General features: G+C 43.7%; 1 protein-coding gene across 1 annotated transcript in view; it reads right to left on the minus strand.

Moving 5' to 3' along the window:
• The window catches only part of DOCK5 (dedicator of cytokinesis 5), a 262201-nt gene that overhangs the window by 193600 nt on the left and 49596 nt on the right, over positions 1–19005 (minus strand). Inside the window, exon 2 of the mRNA XM_060178855.1 lies at positions 785–868. Within this exon, the coding sequence (XP_060034838.1) occupies positions 785–868 (84 nt within the window). The remainder of the gene's footprint in view (positions 1–784; positions 869–19005) is intronic.

The following is a 19005-nucleotide window of genomic DNA, read 5'->3' on the forward strand; positions in this document are numbered from 1 at the left end:
TCTTCAAAGTGAAAAATACAGGCCCTGATGTCTGTTCCTTGTTTTGATACTCAGCTCCAAGCACAGTGAAGACTAGGCTGAGAGCTGTGGCAACATGAAGAGTTCTCCCAGGATTTAGTGAACTTGAGTTGGAGCCAGAAGCCCTGGGGAGGGTGGAGGAGGTGCGTGCAAACATGATGTGAGTCAATGCAGACAGATGAGGCCTCCTGAGTACAGCCCTCCAGCCCCAAGAACAGGTTAACTAGAACCACCCCCTACCCAGCCCAACCTAGTTGGAGAAAATGCACAAGGAGGCTTTCTGAACATGCTGTAGCCCTCACCTAATTCTCTGACTGAATCTCAGCACTACCAGTATCTCTCTTTCTCTCTCTCATCTCTCCCCCAAACTGGCAACAGTGAGGGTTGAACATGGAGCACCACTTAACCAGTAGCGTTTTCTTGCAGTGCCGGGCAGCACCCCCCCACACACACACACACTTCTCGGTCCCAGGTGTCTTTTCTGAAGAGAGCACCGCATCTGGTCTCCTCAAGATGGGGCCCTACCACCATGTCTTTTGTACACTCAAATTCTTTGATTCCAGTGTCTGGGCATGTTTGCACTCACGGGTTCAGCTGGTTGTTTTGAAATCACCCTCAGCAGGCAACTGTATCACCTAAAGACTTCCTGGATTTTTACTAGCACCACTTCAGGAAGTAGAGCAAGTTGATGTTTGCTCTATGTGCCGTATTAATAAGTAACTTCCCTCTGGTTTTCCTGGCCTGGCAGGTGGCCACACTGACTTACCCTCATACATCTCCAGGATGTGAACTGTGTCTCCAATCTGCAAGGACAGCTCCACATCTTGTGAGGCATTGTAGTTATAGATCGCTGAAAAATGAGGGGGGGAAAGAGAAGGGGTGGTATTAGTGACAGATCAAAAAGCAAGTCACTGAGTAGCACTTTCAGTAGAGAGTAAACTACTTATCCAACAAATACCCTTCTACTTAGTAGTGATTTTGAGTGAGTCATCCACTATCAGGCAGAGACTATGCTCCCAGATGCCCATCACTGGTGTTTCACCTTATTCCTCCACCCCACAAACACTGGCTGATTGCCAACTGTGTAACGCATGCTGTTTTGAGACCCATGATAGTGACGAAACACACAGAGATTCCCAGAGATTCTGTAGCCTACTATGGAAAGAAAGATAATAAGTATATTCTAACAGATATAGTGATTTAATTAGCTTTGGGTTGGGAGATCTCTCACCTAGCAGAACACACAGCTATCTACAAGGACCCAGAATCAAGCACCCCCCCCCACCACATGGGAGCATCATGCATGCCACCAAGAAAAGCCCCATGAACAGTGGGGCAGAACTAGAGGGTCTCTCCTTCTGTGTGTGTGTGTGTGTGTGTGTGTGTGTGTGAGAGAGAGAGAGAGAGAGAGAGAGAGGGAGGGAGACACTTCTATCTGAAATTAAAAGGGAAAAATGTCCACTGGGAGCAGAAGATTTACTCAGGTCTGAGTCATGAGCACTATATATATATATATACTAAATTTTAGTTCTAAAAATAGATACGAAAGAAAAGAAAAAAAAGCAAGACTATGTTTGTTATAAGGCCTTGTGGTTGGTTCCTTGTTCTTCAGACAACATCCTGTCTAGAAACGCCAATGAGTTAATGAGCAGAGAGGAACCCATGTCCTGGTTCCTCTGCTATGGTAGCTGGTGGCAAAAGGGGCCATTGAATCCCAGCTAGTCTTCAGTGATAGACCGACTGACACAGGGTACAATACAGAGATTGTCCCACTACCCTCTTTCCATGCACCCTGGCCAGTGGGTTGCCCCCATAACTTTGTTATTAAGATGACCTCAACCATCGCAGTCCTTAGTAGTCCTTTCTACTGGGCCAGACAGTAGAAATCAGTAGGCTAGATCTTACAAACAAAAAGATTGATAAGCCAATTTCAAGACGTATACGTGTTCTGAATAGACATTTACTATCATCACGTGAAAGCTAACAAGTGCATGTGAAGCTGTTCAGCACCGTTAGTCATCAGAGAGAGACATACAAATTGAGATTTGACCACAGCAAGGCTGGGGAGATGGCTCAGCAGATAGAATTACTCCAGTATTGCATAGGCTGGAATACTGCTCTCTTTCTAACCTTCCCTCATAGGTTTATTTCCTTAAAATCCCAGTGAGACATCACTTCATACCTACTTGAATGTTTATAATGAATGGTGAGGAGGGGTGGCAGTCACCTGGTAAAAATGCAGAGAAATTGGATCCTTCATGTGTACTGTAGGGATATAAAATGATACAGCCCCTTCAGAAAACAGTTTGGCAGTTTCTAAAAAAAAGTTAAATATAACCTTACAATGTAACCTACCAATCTACTCCCAACTATCAAAGGAGAAATGAAAATGCATGTGTGCAGGAACACTTTATGTGAAAATTCATGGCTGCTGTAGTGGGCAGGGAAACAGCCCCCAGGGGGTCTTTATATATATAAACGCTAGGCACTTGTTAGTATCACCTCATATAGCAAACCTATTTGAGTAAATTAAGGATCTTATGAGAAGGAAAAGAGGAAGATAGGTCCTAAAAATCACACGGTTGATACTGACAGAGAAAAGAAGGCAACGTGAAGACGGTGGCATAGACCATTGCACCCCCAGAAGCTGGAAGAGTCAAGCCATGGAATCTACACCCTAGAACTCCCAGAGAAGCATGGCCTGTCAACACACTGATTTCAGACTTCTGATCTCCAGAACCATGACAGAAGAAATTTTGTTGTTTTCGACGGGTTATGTTGTTTTCTCCGGGCTGGCTTCACGGGCGGGTAACAGATGACCAGGGACTCATGGTTGAGCTGTAGGCAGTATCTCTTTATTCATGCAGGATGCAGCCAAGCTAAGCTAAACTCTAGGTACTGTAAAACTCACAATGCTGTCTTTATATATACTTGCCAAGTAGGGTGGAAACAGGATGTGACATAGAGAGGGTGGAGAGAAAAGTGACTGGTGAAAATCAGAGTGTGACAAAGAGGGGGCAGATTAGGCGAGAATCCTATCACTGAACCACAAATGTCCTGGAGGGAGGGTGGTTATGTAAATAGAATAGTGTTAAGCAGGGGGGATTTAAACCAAATGAAACAGAAGGGGTCTCATGCATACCAACAAAATTTGTGTTGTTTCAAGCCATTAAGCTTGTGGTAATTTGTTATACAGCAACTACAGAAAAACAATGCAGCACCAATGTACACTATAGCCACAAAAAGAAAGAAAGAAAGAAAGAAAGAAAGAAAGAAAGAAAGAAAGAAAGAGGCAAATCGTGTATCATCTGATGAGTGGCATGTATACAATGGACCACTACTTAGAGGGAACACAATTTGGACACTTGCTTCATTGTGGATCTCATTCCATTGTGCTAAATAAATAATAAATAAAGTCCATGTGCAGAGAGAGGGAGAGACTGACTTTAGGCTTCCATTCATTTCACTGTTTTGAAAACACAAGTCTAGCAGGTCGGGTGGTAGCACAGGGGGTTAAGAGCTCATGGCGCGAAGTGCAAGGATTGGCGGAAGGATACCGGTTCAAGCCCCCGCTCCCCACCTGCAGGGGGTTAGCTTCACAGGCAGTGAAGCAGGTCTGCAGGTGTCTGTATCTTTCTTTCCCTTCTCTGTCTTCCCCTCCTCTCTCGATTTCTCTCTGTCCTGTCCAACAAGAACGATAGTAAGGACAACAATGATAAAGAACAAGGGCAACAAAAGGGGAAAAAATAGCCTCCAGGAGCAGTGGATTCATAGTGCAGGTGCTCAGTCCCAGCAATAACCCTGGAGGCAAAAAAAAAAAAAAAGCAAGTTATCAGACAATATGGCAGAAGGACTATTGGTTGCCTGAGGCTGTGTGTGGTAATAGTGATGGAGCACAACCAACCCTGGGATATGCCCTCTGGAATATGGACTCATCCCAGAACTGGGTTGTGGTGATGGTCATAGGATTCTGTAAATTGGTTACAAATCACTGGACATGCAAATCTCATAGCATGTGGGTTACACTTCAATGAAGCTGTTTACATTTCCTTTCTTTCTTCCTTTTCTTCTTCTTTTCTCTTCATTTTCTTAGTCACCAGGGTTACTGCTGGAACTCTGTGCCTGCATGGTTCCACTGTTCCCAGCAACAGTTTCCTCCCTTCCTTTTTTTGATAGAGGGTGAAAAACAGAAAAAGAGAATGAGAGAGACAGATCAAAGGGGAGACACCTGTAGCACTGCTTCACCACTCATTAAGCTTCCCCATTGCAGGCTGGGGTCAGGGGCTTGAACCTGGATCCTGTGCATGGTAATATGTATGCTTTACCGGGGTGCCACTACCCAGCCCCTCGATTTATTTTGTACTCTCCCTCACACTCTTAATGAGTAATCTGCATCCGCCCAGGTTAAAAGCGTCACTGGAGGGACTCCATTTTAGCCATTTACCCAATAGTTCAAAAGACAATGTCTTCCACCTCTCAGTGCTTATAATCACATGACAATGACCACTCAGTGCATCTGCTAGATTCCACAGGGATCATTAAAAAGGTAGAAAAACGGAAGTCAGGCAGTAGCCCAGTGGGTTAAGCGCAGGTGGCGCAAAGCACAAGGACTGGCGTAAGGACCCTGGTTTGAGCCCCTGGCTCCCCACCTGCAGGGGAGTCACTTCACAGGTGGTGAAGCAGGTCTGCAGGTGTCTATCTTTCTCTCCCCCTCTCTGTCTTCCTCTCCTCTCTCCATTTCTCTCTGTCCTATCCAACAATAACAACAATAATAACTACAACAATAAAACAAGAGCAACAAAAAGGAATAAATAAATAACTATTTTTAAAACATTTTTTAAAAAAAGGTAGAAAAACTACCCTTGTTGCTGTCAGTTGTGGGCACTTACTGTTCTTTCTAGAACCTGCAAAGCTCAAAGCTTTTTCTTATGCCACAGTCATCAGTGGTATTTTCTTAAGTGGCTTCTTCTTTACCAAGGAATCAGCCACAGTACTCTTCTTGGGCAGAAGCCGGGCAGTGGCGCACCTGGTTAAGGACACATAGGGCCCATGCCAAAAACCAGGGTTGGAGCCCCCGTCTCCCCACCTGCATGGGGGACACTTCATAAATGGTAAAGCAGGTCTGCAGGTGTCATTCTCTGTCCCTCCCCCTCCTCTCTCAATTTTTCTCTGCCCTGTCAAATAAAATTGGGTCGGGGAAGATGGCCACTCATAACAGTAGATTCGTAGTGCCTCCAGCTTGGTGCCCTGGAGGCCAAAAAAAAAAAAATTGTTCTTGGGACAGAGCAAATCACAGTGAGATTTGTCTCCTACTAAGCTTTTGAACCAGACTCCTAATTTAGAACAAGGAGTGGGTCCAATGTGTTTTTGGAAACATCACACAGCATTCACCACTTGCAGCTAGTTGTTCCCAATGTCTAGACCTATCTGTGGATCCTAGGTCACAGCAACCATTCCACAGAAATTCACCTTCATCATCTGACTGCTATTGGTAATCAGTGTTTTGCTAAGTATATGATTGGTTTTCTGCAGGAAAAGTAGATCTCTTATCCTTGAACCTCTCTCGTCCATTCACTGCTTTCCACTAAACTGGTTCCTTCCATGGGTCTGGCCCTCAGATGGAAACAGGAAGCAGTGAGGTCAATGTGTCACAATGTGTTGTGTAATGACCAAGCTTCACCTCTTCCTCCTTCTTAGTCATCAGAAAGTAAGCAGAAGCTCCCAGAGGCAGCACCTAGCACTGATAGCTCCAGGCACAAACCTATCAAAGACAGTTACAAATACACTTAACACACAGACCAGTTTGTTTCCTTAAACCACAAATGATCCTCAACCCTCAAGGTGACAGTGTTCCCAAAATGATTCCGGCCTTAGGTATCTGACTTTGTTTTGCCTCCATGATCTTTCAGCTTTCATCCTCCCTACCAGTGAAGACATTTATATTCTTTTCTATATTATGTGCTCAAGCCTCAGGTTTTTTTTTTTTTCCTGCCAGGAACAATAGCTAAAGTTTTTCTTTGTGACAATTCAAAGCTTACATTGACAACTCAGACAAATGATTACCGACTCTGTTCCCTTGCTGGGTGACTGTAATTGCAGTCTACAACAATTTGGCATTTCAACACAGTTTGGCTTTTTAATCACAGACCGTGTGTTATCTGCCACCAATCAGAAGGCAAGCCCTCATAAATAAGGACCTGGTTACAAACTGATGTTTGTGTCATTCCCATTTGTGAGACACTGAATTGGACCCAAAGAAAGTGCTCAGAGCACAAGAGTGACTTTTTTTTTTTGCCTCCAGGGTTATTGCTGGGGCTCAGTGCCTGCACCATGAATCCTGGAGGCCATTTTCCCCCATTTTTGTTGCCCTTGTTCTTGTAGCCTTGTTGTGGTTATTATTGCTATTGTTGATATCGATGTCATTTGTTGTTGGATAGGACAGAGAGAAATCGGGAGATGAGGGGAAGGGAGAAAGATAGACACCTGCAGACTTGCTTCACCGCCTGTGAAGTGACTCCCCTGCAGGTGGGGAGCCGGGGGCTCGAACCGGGATTCTTACTCTGGTCCTTGTGCTTTGAGCCACGTGTGCCTAACCCACTGCGCTACAGCCCGACCCCCAAGAGTGACTTTTATAAAATCCACCAATCCAGATGTTCACCACATCTTCCCCATACTCCCAGATACTTCTGCTTTTCTTTTTTTTTTAATATTTAGTTATTTATTCCCTTTTGTTGCCCTTTTTTTGTTATAGTTATTAATGCCGTCATTGTTGGATAGGACAGAGAAGTGGAGAGAGGAGAGGAAGACAGAGGGGGAGAGAAAGAGAGACACCTGCAGACCTGCTTCACCACCTGTGAAGCGACTCTCCTGTAGGTGGGGAGCCGGGGGCTCAAACCGGGATCCTTATGCCAGTCCTTGCGCTTTGTACCACCTGTGCTTAACCCATTGCGCTACCGTCTGACTCCCACTTCTGCTTTTCTTAGAAGCAGTACCTGCGCTTTCCCACTTCTCAAGAGAGAGTAAAAATGCCTCTGCTCCCACTCTGTGCTTAGTATCCAAGAGTCTGTCTTTTTAACTCAACCTTGGTTCTCATATGCAGCAATGCCCTTACCAGTGCTTTCACTAAAGTGAAAAGTCAGCCCTTAGACTGTCTTTGGACTGTTTCATGTCTTTGACATTATACTGGGTTTTCGGAAAAGTTGTGACATATTTTTATGTGTTTTGAAATTTTCGTGTTATCTCTATTGACATATTGGAGAGACTGCCAGAAATCAAGAGGGAACAGGGTGATAGAGAGGGAGAGAGAGACACCTGCAACACTATTTTATCCCTTGCAAAGCTTTTCCCCTGCAGATGGGGACCAAGGGCTTGAACTGCCATCCTTGTGCATTGCAACATGTGTGCTCAACCAGGTGCGTCACCACCTGGCCCATATTTTTGTTTTTCAATCTCCTCTTTTATAAATTTTTTAAAAATTATAATTATTTATTTGATAGAGACAGCCAGAAATCGAGAGGGAAGGGGATGATAGAGAGGGAGACAGAGAGACACCTGCAACACTGCTTCACCACTCTCAAAGCTTTCTCCACGCAGGTGGGGAGTGGGGGCTCGAACCTGGGTCCTCATACATTGTAACATGTGTGCTCAACCAGGTGTGCCACCACCTGGCCCTCATATTTTTCTTGTTTTTCCAACAGCCTGAACTTGTCATTTATTCATTCCAAGGATGCACTGCAAAACCATGACTGCCCAACTCCTTCTTAAAAAGCCTCAACTTCTATTATATTTTATGGTTTTTATCTCCATATCTATCATAGTAAATGTATGTAGTGGATGTCACTGTTTAATGCAAAAATAGACACAGGACACTGGAGAACCCTGCTCCCAAGAAACCCAGTTTTACAAGTGAGCAAGTCTTACAGAGAAAGAGAAAGCATTAAGAGTATATAAAAATGAATTTGTAGGCTCAACTCCTCCACTTGGACACATACGTGATCATGAAGGAGCTCCTAGCCTGGGCCTCAGTTTCCCATCTGCAGACTGAGCAATGGACCAACTGGCTCTAAGTCCCTCTAATATCAACAAAGCTCTGACTTGCGCAGTGATGATAAGAGGCGAGAGTAACATGCTGCGCCATTTTGAACTGGCAGTGGCCACACAATCTTGTTTTGTCTGAGAAAATTAAACGAGACCAGGGAGTCACTATATATAAATCGCCTTGCCTTGTGCAAGGTTGGGAAAGACGAGTTGCTGGAATTCTTCCCTGAACAGCTTACTGTTTATATCAGAAAAGTGTTATTTGGCAGTCAAGCAGACAGGGCAGCCTGCCGACTAATGTGAAATAGTCTGCAATTTACCAACTCTTTTATTTGGCATTTTCTTTTGAACTAGACTTATATGAGAAAGGGTGGGGGACAGAGAAACTGAAATGTTGGGATTATACAGTAAGACACTAACATAAAAAAATTTAGACTCCCAAGAGAGAGATCAGTTTTGATGATGAAAAGTCTGTGGGTTACTAATAATTCATCTTGATAACAAATTCATTTCTTATACAAATCTTCAAGTTATAGCATTTCTAAGTGGTTACTAATGGACTATTTTTCCATACATACCTGATTGAGACAGAACAGAACTCACTGAGGAAAGGAATGCTCACACTGACTTTTGCAGCCCATTCATTTACAAATACCAACCCCAGTGGGGTACAGTGGTAGGGTGAAATAGATAAGGGAATTAAGAGGTAGACATTTCCAGTTATAAAAGAATCCACAAAAGAAAGAGCCAGCAGCATGAACTAGTGTGTTATATACCATATGAATTGTACACTATTCAGAATATTAAAAAGATGATCAAATTAAGAAGGGGTCAGCATATGAGACAGAGCAACGTGTACACGTATCCGTAAGTTAGGGGGAAATATAGACCTTAAAGTGAAAGTGCACAATAGTGTGCAATGGATCAGTAAGTGCAGCAAGCAAGTAGAGACCTAAAGAAGACACCATAAAGTACTTGATCAAATAGTTTCTACTTAAACCTAGATACCCTACTTACCTACTTGTTAGATAAAGTAAGGACTACAAAAGCTGGATAAGGAAGGGCAAGAGACTGGCCTACTTTAATGATGGCTCTTTTGGTCACTACCAGGCCACCCCATTGTCTGGGACCCTAGTCAGGGAATTCTGGGATTCCTACATAAGATATAATGGGCCTAGACCTCTAACAGAGCCCTCTCTCCACTGTTGCTGGTCATCTCTCTCAGGAACAGCATCGTTGACCCACCTGTAGCCTCTGCAGGGCCTTGCCCTCAATGTGGAACAACAATGGTATAGGGAGTGCCCCACTCTCCGGAGGGAGGCTACGTCAAATACTCTGCCACTCGAGGAAGATTGGTCCTGAAATGAGTGCAACCTAGAATGTTCCTAGCTAAGACAATAGAATGAGAGGCCAGACCTACAGGGACGCAGAGGTAACACAGGCTCCTGAGCTGAATATGGGCCCCAGATCAGAGTGATGGGGTTTACAGTTAATGGTATTGATATACTTTTCCCATGTTTGGGAGTGACTTTCTTCCTTGAAACTGTTTTCTAGTCCTAGTTCCAACTACAACACTATCTCTCCAGACATTACTTTTAGCTCACTTGCAAGTTAGCTGTCAGACTCAGGCAAAAATTAGTAAAGTCGATAGGCCCCTTGGAATATACCTAAAACAGACTTTCTAGCTTTTTTCCAAAATGGGGGACCCAAATCTCATCTGTTATATTCTTACTTTTAGGTTCCTGATTATTAAACAATTTTTTTTCTGCTTTATATCTTAACTCTTTTTCAGTCACCAAGTTGCAGATACTACCATGATGCCAACCTGACTTCCCTGGGCAGAGGACCTCACCAATGCGTCCTAGAAACCCCCTTCTCCAGAGGCTCCCCACTAGGGAAAGATAGAAACAGGCTGGGAATATGGAATGACCTGTCAATGCCATGTCCAGCAGAGAAGCAATTATAAAAGCCAGACCTTCCACCTTCTGCACCCCATAAAGATCCTGAGTCCATATGTCCAGAGGGATAAAGAAGAGGAAAGTTTCTGATGGAGGGGATGGGATGTGGTACTATGGTGGTGGGAACTGTGTGAAATTGTACTCCTCTTGTCCTATGGTCTTGTCGATCATTATTAAATCAATTAAAAGGGGGGCAGCAAAATAGCTCATTTGGATAATGTACCTGTGGATGGGGGAAACAGCATAATGGTTACGCAAAGAGACTTTTATGCTTGAGGCTCCAAGGTCCCCGGTTCAATCCCTAACAACACCATAAGCCACAGTTAAGCAATGCTCTGGTCTCTTTCCCTTCTCTCTATATCTCTCATTTAAATGAAAAAAAAAATAACAACAACAACAACAAAAAGATAACACACCTGCTTTGCCATGCATAGTCCAGGTTCGAGCCTGGATACTACTACATTAAAGGAAGCTTTTCTAGTGGTCTGGGAGGTGGCACAGTTGGTAAAGCATTGGACTCCCAAGCATGAGGTTCTTCTGAGTTTAGTTCCCAACAGTACATGTGCCAAAGTGATGTCTGGTTCTCGTTCTCTCTCTCTCTCTCTCTCTCTCTGTCTCTCCCTATCTTCCTCATGAATAAATAAATAAAATCTTAAAGAGAAAAAAAAAAAAAAAAGGAAGATTCTCTGCTGTAGTTTCAATCTCTCCCTGCCATGAAAGGAAAAAAAAAAAAAAGTCAGCCCAGAACAGTAAAGCCCCAATGATAACAAAAGAGAAAAGAAAAAAGAAGAAGATACAGGGACCAAAAGTACTTTACCCACTAGAACACACAAGTTAGCCATGTGCAAGAGCCTGGGTTCAAGCCCCTAGCAACAGGTAAGTGCTAATGAGGGGATGAAGGGGGTGGTGAGAGAGACACTTCAGGAGTAGAGCTGTGGTATCTCTCTTCTCTGTGTCTCTCTCTCCCTCTCTCTCTTTTACCCTCTGAAAGAAAAAAAAGCCACCAGGAGTGGAGTATTTGTGCAGGTACCAAACCCCATCGAGAACTTGGGAGACCAAAAATCATTAAATAAAAACAAAAACAAAACAAAACAAACAAACTAAAGAGGGACAGTTCACCTTGGAGCTTCACCCTGGGTTTAATGCAGTGATGTTCTAGAGGGCCAAAGGCACTTCTCTTTTTAACTCTTTAATTTCATGCTATGCTAAAGATTAGAGAATCAGCCTCTGTGGTTTTATCTAGTTAGGCTCCGAACTAGGCTTTTTAGGCTCTCTCTCTCTCTCTCTCCCTCCTCTCTAGGGCAGCAACTACTACATGAGAACAGAAGCTGCTACTTTTCACCAACCATGCTTCACAGGAAGTGAAGTACTCTTCCAGGATTCTTCTTCTGCTCCTTCTCTTCCTTCCCTTTGGGTGGGTCATTTTTCCCTCAGTTTCTTGGGGGTGGGGTTATTGGTTTGCAGTACAGTTGCTGACAAAGGAACAATTCTCAACTTCCCATAATGGGTGTCTACAAGACACTCTGTCCCCCAACTTTTGTCCTCTTCCACCATCGTGCTATTACAGAATTACTTTTATTTTAAAAAATGTCTTATTTATTTATTGGACAGAGACAGAGAGAAACTGAGACGGAAGGGTTAGATAGAGGGGGAGAGAAAATGAGATACTAACTTCACCGCTTGTGAAGCTTTCCCTACAGGTGGGAACTGTGGGGCTTGACCCCGGGTCCTGGCACCATGTAATATGTGTGCTCCACTGGGTGCGACACTTGCCAGCCTCTCTGTTACAAAACTCTTTTGACTTTGTTTTCTAAACTACTTAGAAGAAAAGATCTCATACCTATTTATGACCACATCTATCTGTAGATAGGTTAAATCAGAATCTTCAATTGGAGATAAATTTCACAAGCATAAACTGAACTACTTAGCTATCAGTTTACTGGCACCCAGTGTTTGTAAAACTCATGTCATTTAAGCTGCATAAAATTGAATGTACATGAAACCTTTAAAGGAGGAAGAGATCAAATAAGGGGGCTAGGTGGTGTCACACCCGGTTAAGTGCACATGGTTATGTGCAAGGATTGCGCAAGAACCCCGGTTTGAGCCTCTGCTCCCCCACCTGCAGTGGGGACGCTTCACAAGTGGTGAAGCAGGTCTGCAGGTGTCTATCTTTCTCCCTCTCTATCTCCCCCTGCTCTCTCGATTTCTCTATATGTTTTCAAATAATATGGGGGGGGGGACATGGCTGCAGGGAGCCCTGGATTCGTAGTGCTTGCACCAAGCCCCAGCAATAACCCTAGAGCCAAAAGGAGAAAAGATCAAATAAGATAGCTCAAAATTATAGGTTAGGGGCCAGGAGAAAACTCGCCCAGTAGAGAAGGTGCTTTCTTAGGTGCAAGGCTGTTAGGTCCTGAGTTGCAGCCCCAGTAAGACATAGCAGCACTGTGATACCAGGGAAAGCTCCGTGGATGGTGAAGCAGTGTTGTAATGTCTCCCCCAACCCCTCCCACCCCCACCTTCTCTTTAAAAAAAAAGTTGGCAGGAGCTGGGTGGTAGCACAGCAGGTAAGCACACATGGCACAAAGCGTAAGGGCCGGAGAAAGTATTCCAGTTCAAGCCCCTGGCTCCCCACCTGCAGGGGGGTTGCTTCACAAACAGTGAAGCAGGTCTGCAGGTGCATTTCTCTCCCTCTCTCTGTCTTCCCCTTCTCTCTCCATTTGTCTCTGTCCTATCCAACAACAACAATAGGTAAGAAAACAATAACTATGACAATAATAACAACTACAACAAGGGCAACAAAATGGGAAAACGGCCTCCAGGAGCAGTGGATTCTTAGTGCAGGCACCGAGCCCCAGTGATAACCCTGGAGGCAAAAAAAAAAAAAAAAAAATGTTGGCCTGGGAAGATACATGCACAAGGTTTTAGCACCAAAATGATAGAAGAAAGTGTCTGTGTTCTCCAAGCGTGGGGAGATTTTTGCCCACAACTTCCCCATCTAAAAACCTGCGCAACAGCAAGTTCCTCACATGGTTTGAGAAGTCCAAATAGAATAGCATATGCAGAGGCCCTAGGACAATGACTAACACCTGGCAGGCGCTGAGTAAGTGACAGTCACCTTCTAAACCTCTTCCCCTTTCTTGCCCTGCCCCAGCTTCCCACTCTGAGCATGGGACACCCACAGACATCTTCAAAGATGGACACCCCCTTCAGCAACAAGCCAGTGGGAGTCATCCAATCAAATCTGGGAACCAGGAAGGACTATGGGTTAAGGGGAAAAGTTACCCTCGATGGTGATTCCAAGTCAAAGGGTGTTGAACCATGAAATGCATGTGTTCTTTTTTTTAAAATTATCTTTATTTACTTATTGGGTAGAAACAGCCAGAAATTGAGATGGGAGGGGTTGTGGAGGAGAGAGAGAGCTTTGCAGTGCTACAGAGATAAAGACAGACCTGTAGCACTGCAAAGCTTTTCCCCTGCAGGTGGGGAGCGGGGGCTCAAACCTGGATCCTTGCACATTATAACATGTGAGCTCAACCAGGTGCACCACCACCTGGCCCCCAATGCAAGCAGGTGTTCTTTAGGTGAGCAAAGACATTCAATGTGGGCAACTAAGTACACTGCTGAGACACAGTCAGAGACTCAATATTTTTTTAAAAATTTTAAATGGAAATATTGACAAGACTATAGGATTAATTCCACACAATTCCCACCCCCAGAACTCCGTATCCCATCTCCTCCCTTGATAGCTTTCTTATTCTTTATCCCTCTGGGAGTATGGACCCAAGGTCATTATGGGGTGCAGAAGGTGGAAGGTCATCCCAGTTCAAGACACTGGTTCCCCATTAGCAGGGTAGTTGCTTCACTGGCAGTGAAGCAGGTCTGCAGGTGTCTGTCTTTCTCTCCCCCTGTCTTCCCCTCCTCTTTCCATTTCTCTCTGTCCTATCCAACAACGACATCAATAACAACAACCATAATAACTACAACAACAATAAAAAAAAAAACAGGGGCAACAAAGGGAAAATAAATAAATATAAAAAATTAAATTAAAAAAAAAGAAGGTGGAAGGTCTGGCTTCTGAACATGGGCATTGGCAGGTCAATCCATACTCCCAGCCTGTCTCTCTCAATATTCTTATTTCTAACCACTCTTTTCTTCTAAAAGCTACTTAATTTTTTCCACAAAGAGGTTATGTTTGCACTAGAGATGACGAGATCCCTGGCAAAGGCAGTGCCAGGGATCAGAACTGGATCCTCACACATGCAAGCAGCACATGCTTGTGCTCTGTCTAGACGTTATCTGCCAATCTCTTTAGCCATTTTTGGGCTGCCCTTTCAAGCATATCTGCAGTGGTCTAGCTGAGGGACCAGGGTGTTATTCAGGATGCCACCAATGCTTCATCATATGATATATGACTCCCTGGAGTACTCTCAATATGGACCTAACGTTAAAGGTACCCATTAATCCATTCTATTGCTATCCACACTAACACCCTATTGATGCTGTATTTTTAAAATATTTTTAAAATATTTATTCCCTTTCGTTACCCTTGTTGTTTTTGATTGTAGTTATTATTGATGTCGTCATTGCTGGATAGGATAGAGAGAAATGGAGAGAGGAGGGGAAGAGAGAGAGGGGGAGAGTAAAATAGACACCAGCAGACCTGCTTCACCACCTGTGAAGCGACTCCCCTGCAGGTGGGGAGCCGGGGATCGAACCAGGATTCTTATGCCGGTCCTTGCGCTTTGCGTCACATGCGCTTAACCCGCTGCGCTACCGCTCAACTCCAGATGCTGTATTTTTTTTTTACTTATTTTTTTTTTAGATTTATTTTATTTATTTATTCCCTTTTGTTGCCCTTGTTGTTTGCTGTATTTTTTATTTTTCCCTCCAGGGTTATTGCTGGGCTCGGTGCCTGCACCATGAATCCACCGCTCCTGGAGGCCATTTTTTTCCCCTTTTGTTGCCCTTGTTGTTGTAGCCTCGTTGTGGTTATTATTATTGCCATTGTTGATGTTGTTCGTTGTTGGATAGGACAGAGAGAAATGGAGAGAGGAGGGGAAGACAGAGAAGGGGAGAGAAAGACACAGACACCTGCAGACCTGCTTCACCACCTGTGAAGCGACTCCCCTGCAGGTGGGCAGCCGGGGGCTGAAACCGGGATCCTTACTCCGGTCCATGCGCTTTACCCACTGCGCCACCTCCCGACCCCCGATGCTCTATTTTTTTCAACTTCCTTTTTATTTTATTTATCTTCCCTTTTGTTGCCCTAGTTGTTTTTTATTGTTGTATTCTTGTTGCTATTGATGTCGTCGTTGTTGGATAGGACAGACAGAAATGAAGAGAGGAGGGGAAGACAGGAGAGGGGCAGAGAAAGATAGGCACCTGCAGGCCTGTTTCACTGCTTGTGAAGCGATTCCCACCCCCCATCCCCCGCAGGTGGGGAGCTGGGGGCTCGAAGCAGGATCCTTCGCTGGTCCTTGCGCTTGGCGCCACGTGCGCTTAAAACCCGCTGTACTACCTACCAACCGACTCCCTTGACATCATATTTTTAAAGTAGACATATTTTATTTGCATTTCTCTTTTTTTCCCCCTTTTTATTTAACATGGCAGAGAGAAACTGAAATGGAAAGGGGAGGCAGGACAGAGGGAAAGAAGAGACACCTACAACACTGCTTCACCAGTCGTGAAGCTTCTCCACTGCAAGTGGAGACCAGGAGTTTGAACCTGGGTCCTTCCCCATAGCGATGTGTGTGCTCAACCGGGTGTCTCACCACACAGCTCCTGGCTTCTATTCTTTTCACTTGGTCTCTTTCTTGTTACTGAAAATGAAAAAGAAAGATTCCTAGTGTAACTAAGTTGGGGTTTTAATGATAGAGTAAAAAAAAGAATAGCTGAGTAACCGAGTCCAACAGCTTTCCTCAATCAAGGAAGATATTATCAGGTTTTCCTTGGTAAGCATTCTTAAGTAAAAATGAAACAAACAAAAATGGTCAGAGCTCAGATGCTGTCACGTTTACTGCACTCAATTATGAACAGAAATCATAACTGAGGAACCGAGAATCTGAAGGGAAAAGCGAGGCTACGGAGGAATTTAGAAGAAGCACTTTCAGGATTACCATCAACAATCTCAGTGTCTATTTCCTCCATACACACAGGATGTGAGAGAAAACCCAGCTCACTGAGAAAAAGAAATGTAATGCTCATTCACTGATTTCCAAGCACTGTGAATAAATGGGTGAGAAAATCCAAGGGGAAGACATTTCCAGTGAGGAAACAATGAAGTCATAGAGATGCGGCAGTATATAGCATGGGCCCCGCAGGCAACATTACTAATTTGAAAAACTACTAAGAATGGACTGGAAACAGACTTATCGTAGTGATCCTTTTCCATGGTGTGCACAAGTCAGGTAGGTCATCCCAGTATGTACCTGAAGCTAAGCTGTGCATCAATTATAAGTTAAATAAGTCAATAAGTTAAATAATAATGATGATTATGATAACGATAGTAAAAGGCTAAAAAAGGCTATTTCTTTTTTTTTTTCTTGATCTTCTCATAAGGACATTATTCCAATTGTGGGACTCCCTTATGATTGCATCTAAACTTAGTTACTTTTCCTATCTTCACCGCTAAATGTCATCATCTTGAGGGTAAGGAATTCACTATAGGAAACATCTGTTCCATGAAAAGTAACTTCTTTAAAAATTTTTTTTCGGGAGTCAGGCAGTATAGCACAGTGGGTTAAGCGCAGGTGGTGCAAAGAGCAAGGACCAGCAGAAGGATCCCAGTTTGAGCCCCTACTCCCCACCTGCAGGGGGGTCGCTTCACAAGCGGTGAAGCAGGTCTTTGGGTGTCTTTCTCTCCCCCCTGTCTTCCCCTCCTCTCTCCATTTCTCTCTGTCCTATCCAACAACGACATCAACTACAACAATAAAACAACAAGGGCAACAAAAGGGAATAAATATTTTTTTTTAATTTTTTTTCAAGAGGGCGGTAGATAGCATAATGGTTATGCAAAGAAACTCTCATGCCTGAGGCTCTCAAGTCCCACGTTCAGTCCTTCAAACGATCACAAGCCAGAGCTGAGCAGTGCTCTGGTAGAAAGAAAAAAAAAAATATATATATATATATATATATATATATATATATATATATATATATTCCTAAGTGTACTTCTATATTTCAAAAGGATTCATGTTCTTTTGGTATTTTTTGTCTACATCATTCTGAGATTAAATTTCTCTTCATAGGGAGGCCCCGTACCTCAAGCTTTTATTTAGCCTGTGACAACTGATATCCCTCAAATTTGGGGAGGGGGGTGGCAGGGGGAGAGACTAAAGCATCGCTGTACTTTCTATGGAGTCCTGAGTTCTCCGTCATGCTGCTGGGGATTGAACCCCAGGCCTCATGCATGGAAGGCATGTGCTATACCCACTATGCCACCTCCCAGGCCCCTTTCTGAGTCTCCTGTGTATTTCCCTTAGCTTACCTAGCTTTGGTCTACACAGCACTTAATCACCTTCTGAGGTTCGTCATTTTTGCATACTGCTCTATCTATAGCAACTAAGGGATTTAAGATTGCACTCAAGTAAAACGTTTAATGAATGAAGCATTGCTACCTACATTTGTATAGGTTTTCTTTATTTTTTAATTCTTTTTTATTTTTTTATATTTATTTATTTATTTTTCCTTTGGTTACCCTTTGTTGTTGCAGTTATTGTTGTTATTGATGTCATTGTTGTTGGATAGGACAGAGAGAAATGGAGAGAGGAGGGGAAGATAGAGAGGGGGAGAGAAAGATAGACACCTGCAGACCTGCTTCACCACCTGTGAAGTGACTCCCCTGCTAGTGGCAAGCTGGGGGCTCAAACCAGGATCTTTACGCTGGTCCTTGCGCTTTGTGCCACCTGATCTTAACCCACTGTGCTACCACCCAACTCCCTGTATAGATTTTCTTATTTCTTTTGTTTGTTTGTTTTCCTGAATTCTTAATATATTTTTAAATATTTTATTTAAAATACCTTTTACCCAGTGGCAATTGTGGTAGCTTTCCATCCATAAGAAAAGAGCACAGGAGCCAGCATAACAGCTCACCTAGACGGTGTGCTTGCTTCGCCAGGCACTACAATAACAGTAATAACAATAGTGCTCTGGTTAAAAAAAAAAAAAAAATAGAGGTCTGGCTGTGGCACATTACCATGTGTAACAATCCAGGTTCAAGCCCCCAGTCCCCACCTTCAGGAGAAAAGCTTCACAAGAAGTGAAGTAGTGCTACTGGTGTCTCTCTTTCTCTCCCTATTTTCCTTTTCCCCTGTCAAGTTCTGTCTCTATCTAATAAAATAAAAATAAATAAAATATTGGGGAAAAAAACAGAGCATGTACCTCTCTCCCAGTCTCATCCCAGCCAGCCCATGTAAGGACACAGCAAGAGAGTGGCCATCTACAAGCCAGGAAGAAGGTCATTGTCATCGCCCAGCCACACTGGCACCTTATCAGACTTCCTAGCTTCTGGTGTGTGGGCAGTGAGGGTCTACTATGGTACTTTATTATTCATTTATCATTATTTATAGTGTCTATACGGCACTATGGTATTTTATTATTGCAGCCCAAACACTGAGACAAATACTTATCAATCTTACTTGACTTTTTAATGCTGCACTGTGGGAAATGCCCAAAATCCTTCACTTCTTTCTTTATTTATTTGGTATTATCTTATTTATGTACTGGATAGAGACAGCCAGAAATCGAGAGGGAAGGAGGTGGGACAGAGAGGAAGAGAGAGGGAGAGACACTTGCAGCGCTAATTCACCACTCGCAAAGCTTTCCCCTACAGGTGGGGACTGGGGGCTCGAACCTGGGTCCTTGCGCATTGTAACATGTGTGTTCAATCAGGTGCGCCACCACCCGGCCCCATTTATGAATTTTTTTAAAATACTAAGGCATTCTAGCACATGGGCTTTGTTTAGAAAGCAGATACCAAATCTTGGCCCGTAGG

Source organism: Erinaceus europaeus, chromosome 19 (genome assembly GCF_950295315.1).
Source record: "Erinaceus europaeus chromosome 19, mEriEur2.1, whole genome shotgun sequence".
NCBI classification, from domain to species: Eukaryota; Metazoa; Chordata; class Mammalia; order Eulipotyphla; family Erinaceidae; genus Erinaceus; species Erinaceus europaeus.